The 20,488-nt window shown below is 35.1% G+C and overlaps 1 protein-coding gene across 1 annotated transcript; it reads right to left on the reverse strand.

The window, feature by feature from the left end:
- Positions 1 to 658: 658 nt before the first annotated feature.
- Positions 659 to 15,315, reverse strand: LOC132553655 (cysteine-rich motor neuron 1 protein-like). Its single transcript, XM_060217915.1, has 4 exons — positions 15,015 to 15,315; positions 2,664 to 2,855; positions 1,662 to 1,823; positions 659 to 1,279 (listed from the first exon to the last, which is right to left on the reverse strand). The coding sequence occupies exons 1-4, from the start codon at positions 15,313 to 15,315 to the stop codon at positions 1,086 to 1,088; spliced, it is 849 nt and encodes a 282-aa protein (XP_060073898.1). The 3' UTR covers positions 659 to 1,085.
- Between the last annotated feature and the right edge of the window lie 5,173 nt (positions 15,316 to 20,488).

Here is a 20,488-nt window from a genome sequence, read left to right on the forward strand (position 1 = left end):
ACATCTCGGGGGAAGTTTATTAAGCTACCAAGCGTCTTGTTTGAGAACTTAATAATCTTCCACCTCGGTCCCCCTTACCCCATACTTGATGAAACATTATATTATCCATACACTGACACCGGCATTTCCGGCTACGTCCCTCCCAACAGCTCTAGAACTGCCAAATGTCATCTGCAATGGACGGTCGCGCCTTCTCATCAGCTCTAGAAATGACGAATTTCGCCGGCATTGGCCAGTCAGGTCACGCCCTTCTCATCGGCTGTGAAACTGCAGAACCTCACCGACGATGGCCGGTCACGCCTTTTTCTGCAGCTATCAAAACTGCCGAACTTCACCGACGATGGATGGTCACGCCTTTTTCAGCAGCTATAAAAACTGCCGAACTTCACCGACGATGGCCGGTCACGTCTTTTACAGCAGCTATAAAAACTGCCGAACTTCACGCCTTCCTCAGCGGCTTAGTAGGATGGGTTTTGGTCTTCCCATACAGAACAATTCGAACAAAATCCGAGAGAGGTAATACAGCTCACGCTAGCATTGGAGTGGAAATATGTACCCTTTTATGTTGTATTCAGTTCAATTATTTCCACGTTAAACTAATAATGTAAAAAATAAAACTCTTACAATATGATTTTTTTTAAATAATTAAAAAAAGATAAAATGATGAAGAATTTATTGATATTTACAAAATACACAAATAATACCTGAATTCTGGCGATATCATTATACGCTACATCTCTGAAAGACGTTGACCTAAAATAAAACGAATTATGATTGATTCACATTGAGTATATAACTTGTCAGTACCAGAATAATAACACAATTATTGGATAAATTTGAGAGCAGCATTGAAAACAACCGATAATACTTTAAACCAAACATTGACGTTAAAATATTTAATAAAAAATAATAATATATCTATGATTTTGACATTAGCAATGCGAGGTTCTCAAAGTTAGCGCTGCGAGAGATTTGACATGACTTTCATGTAAGACAAATGACCTTGGCACGCGACAGCCTTAATGTAAGACAGAAATAGGATAATCGATGACCTTGACATGTGGTCAGTGCACCTGTATCTCACCTTAGCCAAGGTCACCCTTACACACACAGAATGTACAGTCGTTGGGATCCACTAGATATTTCCCATCGCACTGGGCATTACATATGTGGGTAGCTAATGCGCAGTCGCGAGACGCAGTTGTGGTGTTTTCGGCGGAAGTTGGCGGCTGTGTTGTTGAAAGTGTTGTAGTCGGTACTTGAGAAGTCGTTGAATTGGCTGAAATCATTACAAGATATGATAAGAAAATGGCGAACTTGTATATTACAATTCACAGATATTTTGTTATAATGCACTAAACTTAGAATTGACCATTAAACACGTTGACACGGTCTAGAACCCTTCGCCCCGCCCCCTCCTTGACATACACAACTATCACTGACATAAGTTCCATGTCACATGAGGTTGTGCAATGGCCTAAAACATATGTCCAAGAAAAAAAGGAACAAACCGCACAATACCATACCCTGTCACAAATCTCTTCGTTTATTTGATATAAAAATAGTTTGAAAAAATAGGAAACATTTAATAAATGTGATTAAGAGATTGATGTTGTCAATGTTACATCCGTTGTTTGTAGATTTCAATTTGGTTTAAATACCTTCGATGGTTGTAGGACTTTTCGTTTGATGGGCGTGGTCACACATACAGAACTCGCATCCGGTTCCGCCTTTCAAGTATACGTCACATGGCAGTGTGCAATGTGCCTGGGTTGGTATACACGGATTGTGTATATAATGGTGTATTGTCTGTTGGGCAGGATCTAAAAATATCACACCTTGAATGCCATCATAAAATAATACTTGATTTTTCTCTAAAAGTTAATCGTTCGGATACATATAGATCAGCAATACCGGTCTTTTGGTCAGGAAGTTGAACTTTGACTGGGAAGTCACTCGCAGCAATTAAAACGCGCGATAAGTAGTTCACAACATTGCTTTCGAAATCATTTTATTTTCCTACAGATTTCCACAAAGTGCTATGAAGACAAAATTTAGTACCTGTTGTGATACGTAATGAATGCTATGATTTTTACATATTCCTGAAATTGTCAGTTTTGCATATTAATTAGCGATATTTCACTACAGGTAATATCATTACGCACCAAATGACGTCACAAGTCAATTTATCTTCGCAATAGACTTTTTTCTAAATTTTTATATAACAGGTCACACGAACTCGTGGTATTTCTTTCATTCTCGTTTGTAATTTTCCAATACTACATAAAAAATGATCGACCAATGCTCGCGGTTTTGTAACGTCTGAAAAAAGATCTCAATAAGCACCATACATAATAGATAAAACTAGTTGTGAAATATCTATTACTTCTGTACATGTTTCGGAGCTATTCTGTTTCCCTAGAACCATGTCGTCTCTTATCAGTTTTTATATTATATTGTTCCTTTTTAAGGTTCCTCCTATCATCTTGTGCCATTGATAGCGAAATTTGCTACAAATTTGCATATTTCTCGCCTCTTTCATCAATTTATTCAGTTCTGCCAAACTGTTATTTCGTATGCCCTGTTTCGACAAAATGAGAAAGATTAAAATGCGAGGAAAATGATGAAAAATGTGTGTTTTCCCCGTGTTATAATGAACTTACCTGTAGCCGTTGACGATTCAGCACAATGACATAGTAGACATCCATGAGTGTCCTTGGCGAATCCATTTGGACATAAAATAGGGGAGATAGGACAGTAGTGATGAAGACTGACACATCCCGAGGAATCCGAATGGAAACCTCCTGGTCCAAATTGGCCTCCTTGAAACCCGTCCATGAAGAAACCCTCCGCAACTGTATTAAACAGAAGCATTAGATAAAAGTTCAATTTACGAAAACATCAGAAAATAAATTGACACCTACGGATTTAAGACTCTTTAAATGGAGCAGGACAACGTGTCTCATGTATAATGTTAAATATGGCTTCTGTCACGGAGTGACAAGGTGCTTCTAGGACGGAGTTGGTGGAGCCGTTGGTTATCACGACAGAGATTCGGGTTTGATTCTGGTTGCAATGGAAATAAAGAGATTGTCAGGAGTCTTTCTGGGCACAGCATTTCATGAAGCGCAAAATGAAAAAGTGTATGACGTCATCACCTTATTGGGCTACTGTACACGTTTCTAACACAAACATCTATACAGAACAGTAGACCTCGTTGATTGCACAAACGACACACAGGCGAATAGCACCTTTGATATATATTTAAAGTTGGGTACATTACAGCCGAACAATGAATTAAACTGCATTATACACATGTTTCGTCCTTCTAGGACTTGTCAGTAATGATACAATATACAGCTGTTTCGTCCTTCTAGGACTCGTCAGTGATGCTACATCATACAGCTTTTGCGTCCTTCCAGGACTCGCCAGTGATGCTACACCATACAGCTTTTTCGTCCTTCCAGGACTCGTCAGTGATATACATCATACAGATTTTGCGCCCTTCCAGGACCCGTCAGTGATGTTACATCATACAGCTGTTTCGTCCTTCTAGGACTTGTCAGTAATGATACAATATACAGCTGTTTCGTCCTTCCAGGACTCGTCAGTGATGTTACATCATACAGCTTTTTCGTCAGTGATATACATCATACAGACTCGTCAATGATTGTACATCATACAGCTGTTTCGTCCTTCCAGGACTCGTCAGTGATGTTACATCATACAGCTTTTTCGTCCTTCCAGGACTCGTCAGTGATTGTACATCATACAGCTGTTTCGTCCTTCCAGGACTCGTCAGTGATGTTACATCATACAGCTTTGTCGTCCTTCTAGGACTCGTCACTGATGCTACACCATACAGCTTTTCGTCCTTCTAGGACTCGTCACTGATGCTACACCATACAGCTTTTCGTCCTTCCAGGACTCGTCAGTGATGTTAAAGGCTCCCATTGTGCAGCCTAGAAGGCGACTGAATTAAAAAATCCAAAGCCATCGAAGGAAAAGTAAAAATCTGAATGGCGAGGTGCACTAACACCATAATAGTGAAAGAAAAACAAAACAATACCTGCTACAGGTGTTAACACCTTTCAGTCTCCTCACATATACTAATGTTAAATATGTAGGTTAATATATTTCGTGTAAGAAAAAAAAATAACATTCATATTAACATGACTGACACTTCTCACACAATTACGTAATTCCATTTATACAAAAACACGAATATTTGGTTTTCGTTTCTTTTCCATTTTTTGATAAATTATGTTAATGAAGTATTCCAAATAATGTTATCTAATCACACTGTATACAAGACAAATATAAACATTAGTATTTCCCTCATACACGTAAGTTCAAAGTATTCTCCATATAGCTATGCATTGCATCTTGATTTTTATTCTTGTAAATTTATCTAAATGAATAATTTCTTGTAATCACGAGGGTTGAAATTAGAATCCTTTTTCAAACATTAAGATATGTTTACTCCATCACACAAATTTTTATTAAAATGTGCCGTTTTCTTTTGTTTAGTGGTCAAATCTACATGCCGCTGTTAAAATCAAACTCTGTTTGACACAGAAAGTAGCTTTCCGCCTTTTTTCCATTTTTGTATTAACCGGGCAGTCACTTTCTGATCTAATGTTTTATTAGCTTATGCCTGGTGACGTAGATCGTTTCATAATGCTGCCGCATATTATAGAAAATTTTAAGATGGAGTTTCCAAAAGAGTTTTTAAGACGACACTGCTAAATATTTAATAGCAGTAAACTTGCCAAATATTTTCCAAATTCGACATTTGAAAACAATTACAGCCATCATAGGGTAAATGCATATGGAAAGTTAATGTTACGAGACGTTTTGCACAAGTTTCCTTTCCAGTGTTAGATAAGGCAAGAAAATGATAAGAAAACCAGATGTTCCGGAAGACTGAGCGGCCTCTGCTTCATCGACGACCTGTTAACCTTGATTAATCCAAATAAGTAATGTCGCGTTCGTAGATGAAAACAAAGTATACAAAAACGGAACCAACAGGCAAACTAACGAGCAACAAACACGTCCAGCTTCATATCGCACAAAGAAATGACATTGCTGGAGTAGAGTCTCGAGTTCACCTCTTAACAAAGACAACATCACTAAAACGTTCCAAACGTATCCTGGTTTACTGACGGGGACATTCATGTCTCTATTTCATCTAGTTTATTACTCAAGTTAGAATCAGTATGATATATCATTTTCTCTGTTAAATGTTTTAAATGTTTGTAGATATTCTCTACACTTCTGTATGAGTTTTGAAACCTCTTTTTCATGGTTACTACATTCAATACACATTTTATAGAATGAACTCAACAAATTTAAGAATTACTCCATATGATTTACGCCTTTTACAAAATTCGGACTTCCGTGAAAGTAAGCGCTAAGAGACAGCAGATGAAACGTTTAATTTTTCATCCGACACTAGATTAGTTAACCCAACTTTACCTTGGAGAAAAACCAACACAAAAACTATCGTCTGCTTCATGTCGAAATAAGACGCAGTGACGCTGATGTAACAAAAAATATTCTGAAACTCATATAATTTGAAATACGAAAGTGACGCTAGCAATATATACTGGTTCTAAAACACTAATGATACACACCCTTGACTTCTGTTATATGATTGCTGAATGATAACGACTAGACTGTGTAGACCAGTTGGTTGATTATATATTGATAATTATGACAGGTGTGCAACATCGTGCAGATGCTATCATATGTTATCTGCACCTGGACATGAGATGACCATGTCCGGAGTCCTACAGTGTTTCGAGTGTATTTGATATGATATGCCTGGATTTTCCGGTGACCCTACCAGAACTCAAACTCTGCATTGAATTGGAGGCTGACAACATTACAGTCACATCTACATGTATTCGTTTTACCCATTTTTCACGCCCTGCCATTTCATGGTCGAGAGCTTCGAGTGTTACTCGTCATTTTGTAATAATTTCGTGTCCACAGAACACTGTTTTGGTATGTAACTCTACAATTCAGGCCTGATATGGTGATGATGAATCCAAGTTTTTAGTGTTACGGCTATTAACTGACAGAACATGCATAAAACCCTTCACAAAATATGTTCTACCATTATTGGAGAACCTTGCCTGAGTCTAGTGGGAGTTTAAATAGATTAATCTTTAAGCAATGACACAAGAGAGTTCTACCATTATTGGAGAACCTTGCCTGAGTCTAGTGGGAGTTTAAATAGATTAATCTTTAAGCAATGACACAAGAGAGTTCTACCATTATTGGAGAACCTTGCCTGAGTCTAGTGGGTGTTTAAATAGATTAATCTTTAAGCAATGACACAAGAGAGTTCTACCATTATTGGAGAACCTTGCCTGAGTCTAGTGGGAGTTTAAATAGATTAATCTTTAAGCAATGACACAAGAGAGTTCTACCATTATTGGAGAACCTTGCCTGAGTCTAGTGGGAGTTTAAATAGATTAATCTTTAAGCAATGACACAAGAGAGTTCTACCATTATTGGAGAACCTTGCCTGAGTCTAGTGGGAGTTTAAATAGATTAATCTTTAAGCAATGACACAAGAGAGTTCTACCATTATTGGAGAACCTTGCCTGAGTCTAGTGTTTAAATAGATTAATCTTTAAGCAATGACACAAGAGAGTTCTACCATTATTGGAGAAGTTTAAATAGATTAATCTTTAAGCAATGACACAAGAGAGTTCTACCATTATTGGAGAACCTTGCCTGAGTCTAGTGGGTGTTTAAATAGATTAATCTTTAAGCAATGAGTTCTACCATTATTGGAGAACCTTGCCTGAGGTTTAAATAGATTAATCTTTAAGCAATGACACAAGAGAGTTCTGGAGAACCTTGCCATTAGTTTAAATAGATTAATCTTTAAGCAATGACACAAGAGAACCTTGCCTAGTGTTTAAATAGATTAATCTTTAAGTGACACAAGGAGTTTAAATAGATTAATCTTTAAGCAATGACACAAGAGAAGCAATAGATCTTTAAGCAAGAGAGAGTTCTACCATTATTGGAGAACCTTGCCTGAGTCTAGTGGGTGTTTAAATAGATTAATCTTTAAGCAATGACACAAGAGAGTTCTACCATTATTGGAGAACCTTGCCTGAGTCTAGTGGGTGTTTAAATAGATTAATCTTTAAGCAATGACACAAGAGAGTTCTACCATTATTGGAGAACCTTGCCTGAGTCTAGTGGGAGTTTAAATAGATTAATCTTTAAGCAATGACACAAGAGAGTTCTACCATTATTGGAGAACCTTGCCTGAGTCTAGTGGGAGTTTAAATAGATTAATCTTTAAGCAATGACACAAGAGAGTTCTACCATTATTGGAGAACCTTGCCTGAGTCTAGTGGGAGTTTAAATAGATTAATCCTAAAGCAATGACACAAGAGAGTTCTACCATTATTGGAGAACCTTGCCTGAGTCTAGTGGGAGTTTAAATAGATTAATCTTTAAGCAATGACACAAGAGAGTTCTACCATTATTGGAGAACCTTGCCTGACTCTAGTGGGAGTTTAAATAGATTAATCTTTAAGCAATGACACAAGAGAGTTCTACCATTATTGGAGAACCTTGCCTGAGTCTAGTGGGAGTTTAAATAGATTAATCTTTAAGCAATGACACAAGAGAGTTCTACCATTATCATTATTGGAGTGGGTGTTTAAATAGATTAATCTTTAAGCAATGACACAAGAGAGTTCTACCATTATTGGAGAACCTTGCCTGACTCTAGTGGGAGTTTAAATAGATTAATCTTTAAGCAATGACACAAGAGAGTTCTACCATTATTGGAGAACCTTGCCTGACTCTAGTGGGAGTTTAAATACGATTAATCTTTAAGCAATGACACAAGAGAGTTCTGTTATGATTGGTCGCTGATGGAGACTGTCTAGCCCCTCGAACACATCAGGTTTAGATAATGATCACGTGTCCTGTAAACAACGAGGAATCCACAATGTTGCCACACAGACAAACAACATATTACAACTGATCCTAACATATAGAAGACAGATTAAAATATTTTAGAAAGCTGGATGCAGAATGTTTCAAACACATTTCTTTATTTCTTCAATTAATTCTTTAAGAAATATCTCATTGATAAAAGCGCTACTTTTCATAGATGAAAAACAACACTTTTTTTTAAACTTTTCACTGGTGACACACTAGTGTGTCTAATATTTTTGTATCATTTACGAGTGCAGCGCACTCGTGAAAGATACTGAAATATTAGACACGCATGAGATTAGAATTGCAAATTTCTATTTCGAATCAACCGAATTCTCATGCAGTTTGGTTTCATAAATGAAAATTTTCGGATCAGATGAAAAGAAATGGACAGAAGTTTATGTTAAATAAATCCTTTATCAAAACTACATTAACATACAGTGTGAATTAGTTTAGCCGAACAATACACCTCCAAAAACTGAACGTTGGATGTTCATGTAAGCCTCCTTGTGATAGTGTTGCAAACAAGGCGTTGTTCTACCATAATATTGAAAGTTAAGCAAGCAATAGTAATTCTATTTTTAGCTCACTTGGTCTAGCTTATGCCATTCCATGGCGATCGTCCTTCGACCGCCAACTATTTCTTTGAAATCACTACTTGTCATGAACGACTGTTTACATTTTGACCAAATTTGGTCAAAAGCATTCATCATGAAGGAGAATAAATCTTCTTAGATATATAAGACCATTTTTCTTGTGGAATGTCGGTAGTCTGTTCCAATTTGGTTTGAAGCATCTTTTGGCGAAGAGAAATCAATATTGTTTTAACATATAAGAAAAATAGAGCAAATGCTTAAAATACTTCATTTGTAGAAATGCATTTATTTAGTTACAATATGTGTAATTCATCCTTGCACGAGGGGAATCACTTCCTTCGTGAAGGGTAAACAGTGGGTCTCGGGGTCTCATGGGGCCGGGGAGATGGGGGCAGAATATAATAAATATAGTCAATTCTTTTAAATCATTCATCTGTAGGACTGACAGAAAGGTGAGGGCCAATTGAGAAATAGACATAAACGTTAGGAATTCCTTTTCCATTTGTTTGGATAAAACAAAGTCAAGTGAGGGAATGTTACAGGCCCAACGGGCCTCTTGTAAACGACTGGTACTAAATAATATGTAATGCATGGGGAAGTAACCCAAATGGGTGTTGTTCAAGGAAAAATGCGTTAAGCTTCTACTTCACTTCAGTTACACATTAAAACAAATACATCATCCTGATACAACAACATTCTACTATCAACATATTCTTCCACAGTACATATACAGGTACAATTTAATCTATGCTGCCCTGTTTTTTAGCAGATTACGTAAAATGTTTACTAGATATAACCTGTTGAACTCCTAATCATGTACTACACAGTATAAGCGGTCTCCATATATGGGTAGATCGCTTTCAAATTTGGCTATTTTTTCTGTGACTGAACTTCGTGTTTGCTTTTTGAACTCCACTATCTTTTTATATGTGTGCGCATGCGTTTTTCTGGGTATATATAAGCAGCGGCTGTTGATAATGATTTCTATACTGATAACGCATGCAAGCTTGTGCAGTTGCAGATAACCTATGATAGCATTTGCACGATGTTGCATACCTTCAAAATTATTAACATATAATCAACCAACTGGTCTACACCGTCTAGTCGTTATCATTCAGCAGTCATATAATAGGAGTCAAGGGTGTGTATCGTTAGTGTTTTAGCGTTAGTATATATTGCTAGCGTCACTTTCGTATTTCAAATTATATGAGTTTCAGAATATTTTTTGTTACATCAGCGTCACTGCAGTTGTTAAATTATAGAAATGACATCAATATTCCTAGCAGTATTTCTTCTGTGTAGCGTCTTTGTGACATTTGGAGCCAGTAGTTATCAGCAGCATGATAGACAGAAGCAACTCAGAGGTGTTAGGAATATCTATGAAACCAGCAGTATGTTGAAGAGATCTGCAGAGAAGACATCTTCCTTCGAACCGAAAGCTGTTGGTATTCTGACGTATTCTTCCTTCTACCCTGACGTATTCTTCCTTCTATTCTTCCTTCTACCCTGACGTATTCTTCCTTCTACCCTGACGTATTCTTCCTTCTACCCTGACGTATTCTTCCTTCTAACCTGACGGGTTCTTCCTTCTAACCTGACGTATTCTTCCTTCTACCCTGACGTATTCTTCCTTCTAACCTGACGTATTCTTCCTTCTACCCTGACGTATTCTTCCTTCTACCCTGACGTATTCTTCCTCCTACCCTGACGTATTCTTCCTCCTACCCTGACGTATTCTTCCTCCTACCCTGACGTATTCTTCCTTCTACCCTGACGTATTCTTCCTTCTATTCTTCCTTCTACCCTGACGTATTCTTCCTTCTACCCTGACGTATTCTTCCTTCTATTCTTCCTTCTACCCTGACGTATTCTTCCTTCTACCCTGACGTATTCTTTCTATACTTGACGCCAATATATATTGTACATTACTAATTGTCATGATATAAAAACAAATTGATTAGAGAACTACTTATTTAAAATTTTCATTTGACATTCTTTCTATACACACAATATATATTGTACATTACTGATATCAAATTGATTAGAGAACTACTTATTTAAAATTTTGGTTTGAGTTATCTCCCTTCAATAAAAATGAAAATCAATGTTTTCAGTTTCTCTTTGGTTAAAATATGATAGCCAAGTGTATTGAATTGATAATATAGAATATGTAACAAGATAAGTAGTGATAACTGCAAATAAACCATTAAACGACCTAAATTTTACATAAATAAGAGTACATTCACAAAATATAAACAAATAAATATATAAATAAGATAACACATTTTCTGTTACTTAAGTGTGAATTTTCATGCAAAAATTATATCTGAATGGTTGCAGGGTCCTTTATAGAAAATAACAGTAAAACTTTCGAAATATGATTCTGTTTGGTTGTAGGTTTTTTTTTTTTTTATATTTATTTTATTTTTTCATTTTTTCATTGTATGTACACAAAGAAGTTCACACACACACACACACACGCAACATGTATACATACATTACATCACACACATATCATCCAACATGTATCATCATACACATTATCATCACACACATCATCATTAAACATGTATCATCATACACATCATAAACATCATCACACACATCATCATTAACATGTATCATACACATACACATCATCATCATACATCATCATCATTAACATGTATAAACGTCACACACATACACATTATCATCACACACATACACATCATTAAACATGTATCATCATACACATCATAATTAAACATGTACCATCACACACATCATCATTAAACATATATTCTCATACACATCATCATCATACACATCATAATTAAACATGTACCATCACACACATCATCATTAAACATATATTCTCATACACATCATCATCATACACATCATCATTAACATGTATCGTCATACACATCATCATTAAACATGTATTATCATACACATCATCACCATACACATCACAATTAACGTGTATCATCATACATATCATCATCATACAACACATCACCATTAACATGTATCATCATACACATCATCCTCATACACATCATCATTAAACATGTATTATCATACACATCATCATTAAACATGCATGTATTATTATACACATCATCACCATACACATCACCATTAACATGTATCATCATACATATCATTAACAGTATTATTATACACATCATAAGTATACACATATCATACACACATATCATACACATCATCATTAAACATGTATTATCATACACATCATCACTTACATGTATTATCATACACATCATCCTAATACACATATATATCATCATTAGCATGCATCATCATACACATCATCACTAACATGCATCATCATCATCATCATCATCTACGGATTTGTCAAATTGTGAGTGTTCATCATATATCTAATGTACAGCATAAATAATCAACTTTTTTTATATTTATTTTATTTTTTGCATTTTTTCATTTTATGTACACAAAGAAGTTCACACACACACGCCCTTACATACCTACATACATACATACATATAAGAAAAAAGGAGAGAAGAGACAGATTATGATAGAAAATGGTTAGATAGAGGAGAGAAAGAAGGCAGATGGCTAGAGAGAGGAAGAGAGAAAGAAAGCAGATAGGGAAGGAAACAGGAAGGAATTCAAGACTTAAATAAAACTATATAAAGCAGATGGTGATTTTAAATAATTTACCAAACTGAAAATTTGTTGGTACAGATGATGGCCATTGTCAGGGACTGGTAACCATATCAGGTTTATTGATTCATATTCAAAATTAAGTATTGAGTATCTTAATTATGTTTGAGTAAAAAAATCATATATCGATATAGTACCAGAGTGGTAGTAATATTAGTCGTTCATGATTTTTATAAATTTCTCCCATTTTTTCCACCCTAGTGCAAATTTGTCTTTAACCCTTTCCCCTTTAGTATACGTGATATATTTTTGAACCTTATAATAATCATGGATGGCACAGGTTAGAGCATTAATGCTGAGGGACTTATGTAAACATCTAGTTCTGTAAATATATTGTTTTATGAGTAAAATAATTTGGTTATCAACACTATATATTAGGTTGGTCCCATTATCTATCTTGCCAAAAAGTATTGTTTGTTTGTTAACAGTAAAAGGAATATATAAAGCATCTAGTAATCTATCTAGACTTTGCAAAAGATTCTGGACTTCATCACATTCCCAAAACAGGTGTACAATTGTTTCTGTCTCAGCATTACAGAGAGTACATAAAGGACTATCTAATATCCTTACTTTAAAAAGAAATGAGTTTGTAGTTAAGATGTTGTGGGAAATTCTAAACTGTAGCCATTGAAATTTGGAACTTTTAGTGACTTGAAAAGGTAATGTATATATAGCTAGCCAGTCATCATTTGTGAAATCAAAATGTTCCCCCCACTTTTCCCTTCCCTTGGACACAAGTGATTTAATATTGTTAAGTATTCCATAAAATCTCTTTGAACCTTTATTGATATCTAAAAAAAATAGATATGTGGACTGGTAGAGTAGGACGTATAAATTTATACTCAACAATATTATAATTCTGCAAGCTTTTCCTTATTGCTGAAATTATTGCATAATATTTCAAAAAATCAGTGTTTATGTTAAATTTCTGAATAAATTCCTCATATGAAAACAAAGTGTTATTACTAAAATCCTTAACAAAATCACCAATTAGATAAACACCTTTTTCATACCAGTGTGGGTAGAAGATTGTTTTACCTCCAATGGTAATATTACAATTATACCATACAGGTGTTAGCAAGAGTGATTTCCCTTTGATTGTTTTCATATTTTCTGAATTTTCTAATCTCCCCCAAGCTTTTAATACATCTTTCCAAAACAAATTATCACATATATCTGTACTTACCTGAATAAAAGTGCCTCCAATATCTAAAAGCCTATTAATGTTTACGGATTTTATCAGAATACATTTCCATTTTCCAGAAGACTGATATAACCGTTTGATCCAACTCAATTTCAATGAATCGATAAAATTAGCAACATGCAGCATTTTTAACCCACCAACTGTATAATCCTGAACTATAGTTTCTCTTTTAACTTTATCAACTTTACTGTGCCATAGAAATTCAAATAATATAGAGTTAATTGTCTGGATTGTTTTACCATCTGGATTGGGCAGGGAAATAAATAAATGATTAAACTGTGAAATCATCAAAGATTTAATTAAGTGGATTTTTCCTATGGGAGTTAAATTGCGTCTACTCCAAGTATTTATAAGGCTTTTTAGTTTTACTATTTTCTTATCAAAGTTCATTCTGACCATTTCATGGAGATTAACACTGAAATCAATACCCAATAAACAAAATGTTTCTTTTCCCCATTGTAAGTCTAATTCTGGTAAAAATTTATCTTGACTGTGTTTCTTGCTACCGATCCAAATGACTTCTGTTTTATCGGTATTCATTTTTAAGCCTGAGATATCTGCAAATGTTTGTAATTCACTTATTGATTCTCTTAGGGAGTGTTCCGTACCATCTAAAGTCAAATAAGTATCATCTGCATACTGAGAAACTAGAATGTCTGTATCATCAACTTGGATGCCATGTATATTTTTATTGTTTCTGAATCTAATTGCAAGAATTTCTGCACAGAGAATAAAGATGTATGGTGCTACCGGATCGCCCTGACGACAGCCTCTTTTAATAGAAAAGAATGATGACAGATTACCCCCTTGATTTACTGAAGCCCCTACATTTCTATGAAAAAGTTTTATCCAGTTACGTATACTATTTCCAAAGCCAAAATAAATCAATACCTTTTCTATGAATTTCCAGGACACTGAGTCAAATGCCTTTTCAAAATCTACCATAAGAATCATACCAGGAATGTCATTATCTTCTGTGAATTTCATAACATCATATAGTAGCCTAGTGTTTTCACCAATGTATCGACCCGCTAAAAACCCCGTCTGATCCTTATTTATGAGTTTATCAAGTACGGATTTTATCCTTTTTGCAATTACCCCTGAAGCTATTTTATATACAATGTTCAATAGAGTTATTGGTCTCCAGTTTTTAATAAAATGGCGTGGCTTACCTTTCTTTGGAATGCAAGTAATAATCCCATAACGTTGTGTGATTGATAATTCCCCTGTAATGTATCCATAGTTTAAAGACCTAACAATAAAAAGACCAAGTTGTTTCCAGAAAAACTTGAAAAATTCAGCCGTATAACCATCTGAACCAGGACTTTTGTTATTTTTCATATTTTTTAGAATATTATATGCTTCTTTAATAGTTACTAATCCTTCTAAATTTCTAGACTCAGCTTCATTAAGTTTTGGAATGTTTTCAAAATCAAGAAAAGTTTCGAGAGTTATATCATCTAAATTATTATTTGAGTCATAAAGTTTTTCATAAAAATACCTTATTTCATTCAAAATATCTTCTTGTTTTGTTACAAAACTACCATTACTAAGCTGTACTTTAGGGATAATTTTAGAAGTGAAATTTCTATTTTCTAGATTAAAAAAGTAACTAGTTGGCTTTTCTCCTTCCTCTTCCCATTTAGCTCTTGATCTCACTATACTTCCCTTAATTTTTTTAACTCTAATTTCCTCCAGTTCCCTCTTCTTTCTATCTATTTCTGCTACATCAATAATCTCTTCTTTTTCCAATGCCTCAATAGACTTATTAAGCTCATTTTCCTGTATATTTTGTAATTTCTTTTTGTAAGCAGCATACGATATAGTTTTACCTCTAATATTCATCAACAAAGTTTCAAGAAATAACTGATCATTGATTTTCAATTGTAATTCATCATCCGCAATAAGATCAAGATTTTCCAAATTGTAAACAGGAAGACAGTATTGCACTTTTGTTTCATTAATTACATTTTTAACAACGTCTATATATTCTGTATCATATAAAAGAGAGTTATTAAATTTCCATAATCCTTTACCTTTTTTAAATTCCTGAAGTTTAACTGTAAGTTTCGGAAAAGAGTGATCAGAACGATAACCTGCCTCTATAGATGGCCCTTTCACACTACCTAATAAATTTTCTGAAATTAAAAAGAAATCTAATCTTGACTGTTTCAATGGATTTTTTTTCCTCCAAGTATACCTTTGGTAATCAGGGTAATACTCTCTAAAAATATCAACTAGATTATAATTTTTAATAATATCTAAAACTTTATCTCTAGCTTTTGGGTTATTCACAGTGGTGTAACTATTATCGTAATCTTTATTTGGATCTAGAACAAGATTAAAATCTCCACATATCATTACCTTATCATTTCCAAAACTATCAATTGTGTCAGACAATGTATTGTAAAAAAATGGATCATCTAAGTTGGGCCCATACAAGTTAATAAGCGTAATACACATATCTTTCAGTTGAACTTCAACTGCCAGAAAATTCCCAGTCATATCCTTCTTTTCCTTAGTTACTTTAAATTCAAAATTATTATTAAATAGAATAGCAACACCCCTAGAATTCGATTTAAAAGAATTAAAATAGCATTCATATCCCCACTCACTACGAATCATGCCTTCCTTTTCCCTGATGAAATGGGTATCTTGTATACAATAGATATTATAATGTTTCTGTCTTAAATAAGAAAACACATCTTTTCGTTTGATATGATCCCCCAGTCCCTGACAGTTAGCCGATAGAATATTTAATTCATCCATAATCGAAGTGATATATGTGATCACCAGTAGGAAAAAGCTTCACCATAAAAAAACTTGCGAGAAACAGGAAAGCGGCAGAGAGAAAGCTAGTAGTCGAGAGAACCATCTCTAGATCCAGATGAGGTAGAAGAAAAAGGAGCATTAAAGTTCTGCAGAGAAGAAATGAAAGAGGTGTAAGTAAAAGCATTTTTGAGTGGCCAAGACACACTGGACCACCACCGAGCACTTACAAAATCCAGCTGAGAGCAGGTCTGCTTGTTGTTATCACGGATAGCCGGAAGTCAAATGTACAGACTAAACATAAGGGTAAAAACCGGACCGGATCAAATTTTCCGGAAATATATGGTATTACAAGGAAAATGAATACGGCTATTATGGCATCATTCAAATAGAGAATATATATATATATATATATATCTGTAAAAATACTAAATCAAATAATAATGAATGGGATATATATAAGGTAATAGATAAATAAATAGATCATAATATAAGTACATGAGGAAAAAGAAGAAAATTTAGATCACCATAAGCAAACGAAAGCAACTCACCCTATAAGCAATAGGAAGTCCTTAATCCATTACATCCCATGAATTCTATACACTCACATCGCACATACATGTATGCCACAACCATTATATTATATATACGAGAAAAAAAAACCCAGACAACGTCGGTCTTTGAGACACTAGCTTGTCTGAGAGATCGGCACCAGTTCACATGACTGGTGTGTAAAGTCCTTACCGATCTCTATTATGGCACAGTTAGATCCTGAAGTTGTCATCGTTTAATAGGAATGATTCCTCCAGTGGCGTGTCAAACATGAGTCTTCGTCTTTTCCCATTAGTAAGAACCACGAACAGTTTTCCGTCAGAACTGTAGGAGTTCTTTACACAGTTCATTCTGTATGCGTCCTTGAGTATCTGCTGATTTAGTCGCGTAAGATCCTCAAACACCACAAAGTTAGTTCCTTTCAGCTTCTTGCGGGCACGAAGAATTTCCTGTTTTTTCCATCTATGTGTAAACTTTACAATAATGTTCCGTGATTTGGAGGCACTAAATTTACCCAGCCTATGGGCGATGTCAATATCTCTCTCCTGCACAGGAACCTTCAAAGTATCACGGACAAATGTAACAACCGAGCGAACACAGTCCTCTACAGTTTCTTTCGTGTTTTCATCTTGGATCCCAACAATCCTCAAAGAATTCTTTCGTCCCTGTTGCTCAAGGCCATTGTATTTGCCAATCATTTCACTATGCTTTTCCTTGACTTTTTCACACTGTTCCTCCAATTTCGACACTGTGAGTCTGAGATCCGTATTCTCATCCTCAAGATCTGAGACTCTGTTCTCCAGTAGCTCGATTCTCTCCGCGTGCTCTCTCTGTATCTCAATCTTTAGTTTCTCGAGTTTTGCGTCTAGAATATCCTCAGTAATAAGTGTCCTGAGAATCATAGAAATTTCATCAAGTCTCTCGTCCGTAGATTTTTCGGTAGGAGGTTGTAGGTTTTATCAAAATTTAATTTCAAGAAGTAAATTTCTCATTTTCTCAGGAACGAAATACATCTCTAAAGAACTACATGAAAATACCGATAACTTTTGGTAATGGTCTTTGGCAAGTAATAAAATCGAAAATGAGCAACAGGGAAACTGCAGAAATTAGACATTTTATAGCTTGTACGTTGTAAAAGGAATCACAGATATGACCAATTATAGATTATCTCCATGTGAATGATTAATCGCATGCATGACAAAAGACAACCGTTTGTGGTTGAGTAACCAAGCGGACATCTTTATCTCTGCGATTCGTTGTATTGGTAGCATATTTACCCATACGATTGTTGATAACCCATCGTGTGCTTGTGGACATTACTGTGAGGATGTTGGTCATTTTTTCCTAGAATGTAAGCTTTATAACAGAGTAAGAATAACGTTTTTTTTTTCAAAGTATAAACATGTTGAATATAGATCAAGTGAATTCACATCTATTTTTACCTGGAAATGAAAATCTGTCCCTAACAACCAATACAGAAGTATTCAGACACGTGCAAATTTTTATCAAATCCAGCAACAGATTTTAAGTAAAATGTACTAACTGTTGAATATATTATGTATGCCTTGTTAATGTTATCATGTAAATATTATCATGTATTGTATTAGAGGAAAAGGCGGTCATAAGTTGAAATAACTTCTGCCTAATCCTCTGCTCAATTTTGGGGCAATACATGTGTTTAAATCAAATCAAACCATATTAGGTTGAAGTTTTCGATACCCGGAAGAGTAAGCGTCTTCTGCTTCATCGGCGACACCTACCATGTAAACATTGATCAATTCAAGTAGGTAATGTCACGTTCGCAAGTAATAACAAAGTATACAACAACGGAACCATTAGGCATATTAACGGGCATCAAACACGTCCAGCTTTATATCACACAAAGAAATAGAATATTTCTCAACGATAGCACTATTACGACTGTAGAAGTTCCCATACTTTAAACCAACCTGCATCGTTTGAAACCTTGTGTTACGAGTTTGTCCGTCAGTTGATGACTTCATGCACGAAAATCATGATAATGCGTACAGTCCCTTGGATATCGAATATACTTCAACATGTAAACACGTGGTCAATAATTTTTGTTTTGGTAAATAAAGGCAAGTCGTCATCGATATATCTGAAAGTGAAATGAAATGCAAGGTCTGTGTGACCTGTTTTGATAAGCCCTTCCATGAATTTAGTTTCGTATGAAAACAAAGGCCAGCCAACAAAGGGATGCAGTTAGTTCCCATATATTTGCCAATAGTTTGTAGGAAGATCTACCACCAAACCGGATGAAGATGTTGTCAACTAATAACTGTATGATTTTTATGATTTCGTCCTCCGTATATTTCCTCTTTGATTAGACTTGTATTATTATTTTTTGGGGGGGTTTACGAAATACGCTACAGTGTAGTATGAATTCACATATTTATACATCTGTTTAACCCTCTTAGCTCTCATAAAAAGAGAACGAATGCATTCTCTCCGTTTAGAATGGGCCTCATGGTGGAACCATCAAATGTTCCTATAGAATATTTTTTTAAAAGAGAGCGTAGCTGAAAATTGGTCAAAAGCTCTTTGAATTTCGTCGAAATAAACATACTCTGAATTCCACCTCTTGAGTAAACAGTATCACATTACGACGGTAATCAGATTCTAAACAAGGTAGAATGACAGTTAGTAAATTTGAAAAGGTTTGTTTGAAAAGCTAGACAAGCCAGCAAGAATCGTTTGTTTATATTGATTCTTGTGAAGTTAATTTATCCAATCTAAACAGAGAAGGTCTGCATCTTTATCATTGATAGGCAAACTAAGTGAAACTAATAACGAAGCTTGTTTAGCCAGTATTTCGTCTTTTGAAATATTGCATAATGTATAGGTAAGGTTTTCCTTCGTTATGAAGAACGCCCGGCTGGTTTTAGCATACAGGAAATATCATAATGTGATAATGTTAACATTAGGTATTCCCCTCTTTCGTAAGGCCAAACAAATCTGTGAAAATCTAAAGCAAGTAAAATATCGAATATAATCAACATAGTAATCGATTGATAGATACATTTTCATAGAAGCTGTCGAGTCGCTACGAAGTCGATCGTAATCTATGGTTCAGTAAAAGGCTGATCACTTGTAAGGCAAAAAGTATTTTCTCTAGATCAGGATAACTCACCGCCAGTAATATAGAACATTCCATCCCTCTATTCATGTTTGTCTTTATGTGATTGTGGCTTATCAAAGGTGGGAACAATTCAACTTGGCTTGGTGACGGCGGAGACTTCAGTTTAATTTCTCCTTGCAATACCCATATTTTAATTATGTGTGATCACCCTATTGTTGCTTCCGTGCATCTTTTCAGCAGCTAAAACTATTTCTTATGTGCATGGCTTTGTTTGACTTGTATATAGTATTATATTCAGACATTTGTACAATATATACTTCACTGATGAAACCAAGGGGTTACAACGATGCTTGTGAAAGTATATATTATTCCCATGTCCCTACATGGGCGCCAATGTAACAGAGGTCATTATAAATTCCAATGCCTCCGCTAGGAATCGAACCCGGGACCTGATCTGATGCTCAAACGATCGAGCTAAAGAGTCCAAGAGGAACTCATTAGCAGCATCAGGCAGTTTTCTTTATTATTTAGCTTTTATGTTTAACATTGTCAATTTGTATTGAAAGGTGATATTCACTTGTGTCAGGAAAAATTAAA

This window comes from Ylistrum balloti, unplaced genomic scaffold (genome assembly GCF_031769215.1).
Source record: "Ylistrum balloti isolate Yb309-2 unplaced genomic scaffold, AGI_CSIRO_Ybal_v1 Utg370344, whole genome shotgun sequence".
In the NCBI taxonomy this organism is placed as follows: domain Eukaryota; kingdom Metazoa; phylum Mollusca; class Bivalvia; order Pectinida; family Pectinidae; genus Ylistrum; species Ylistrum balloti.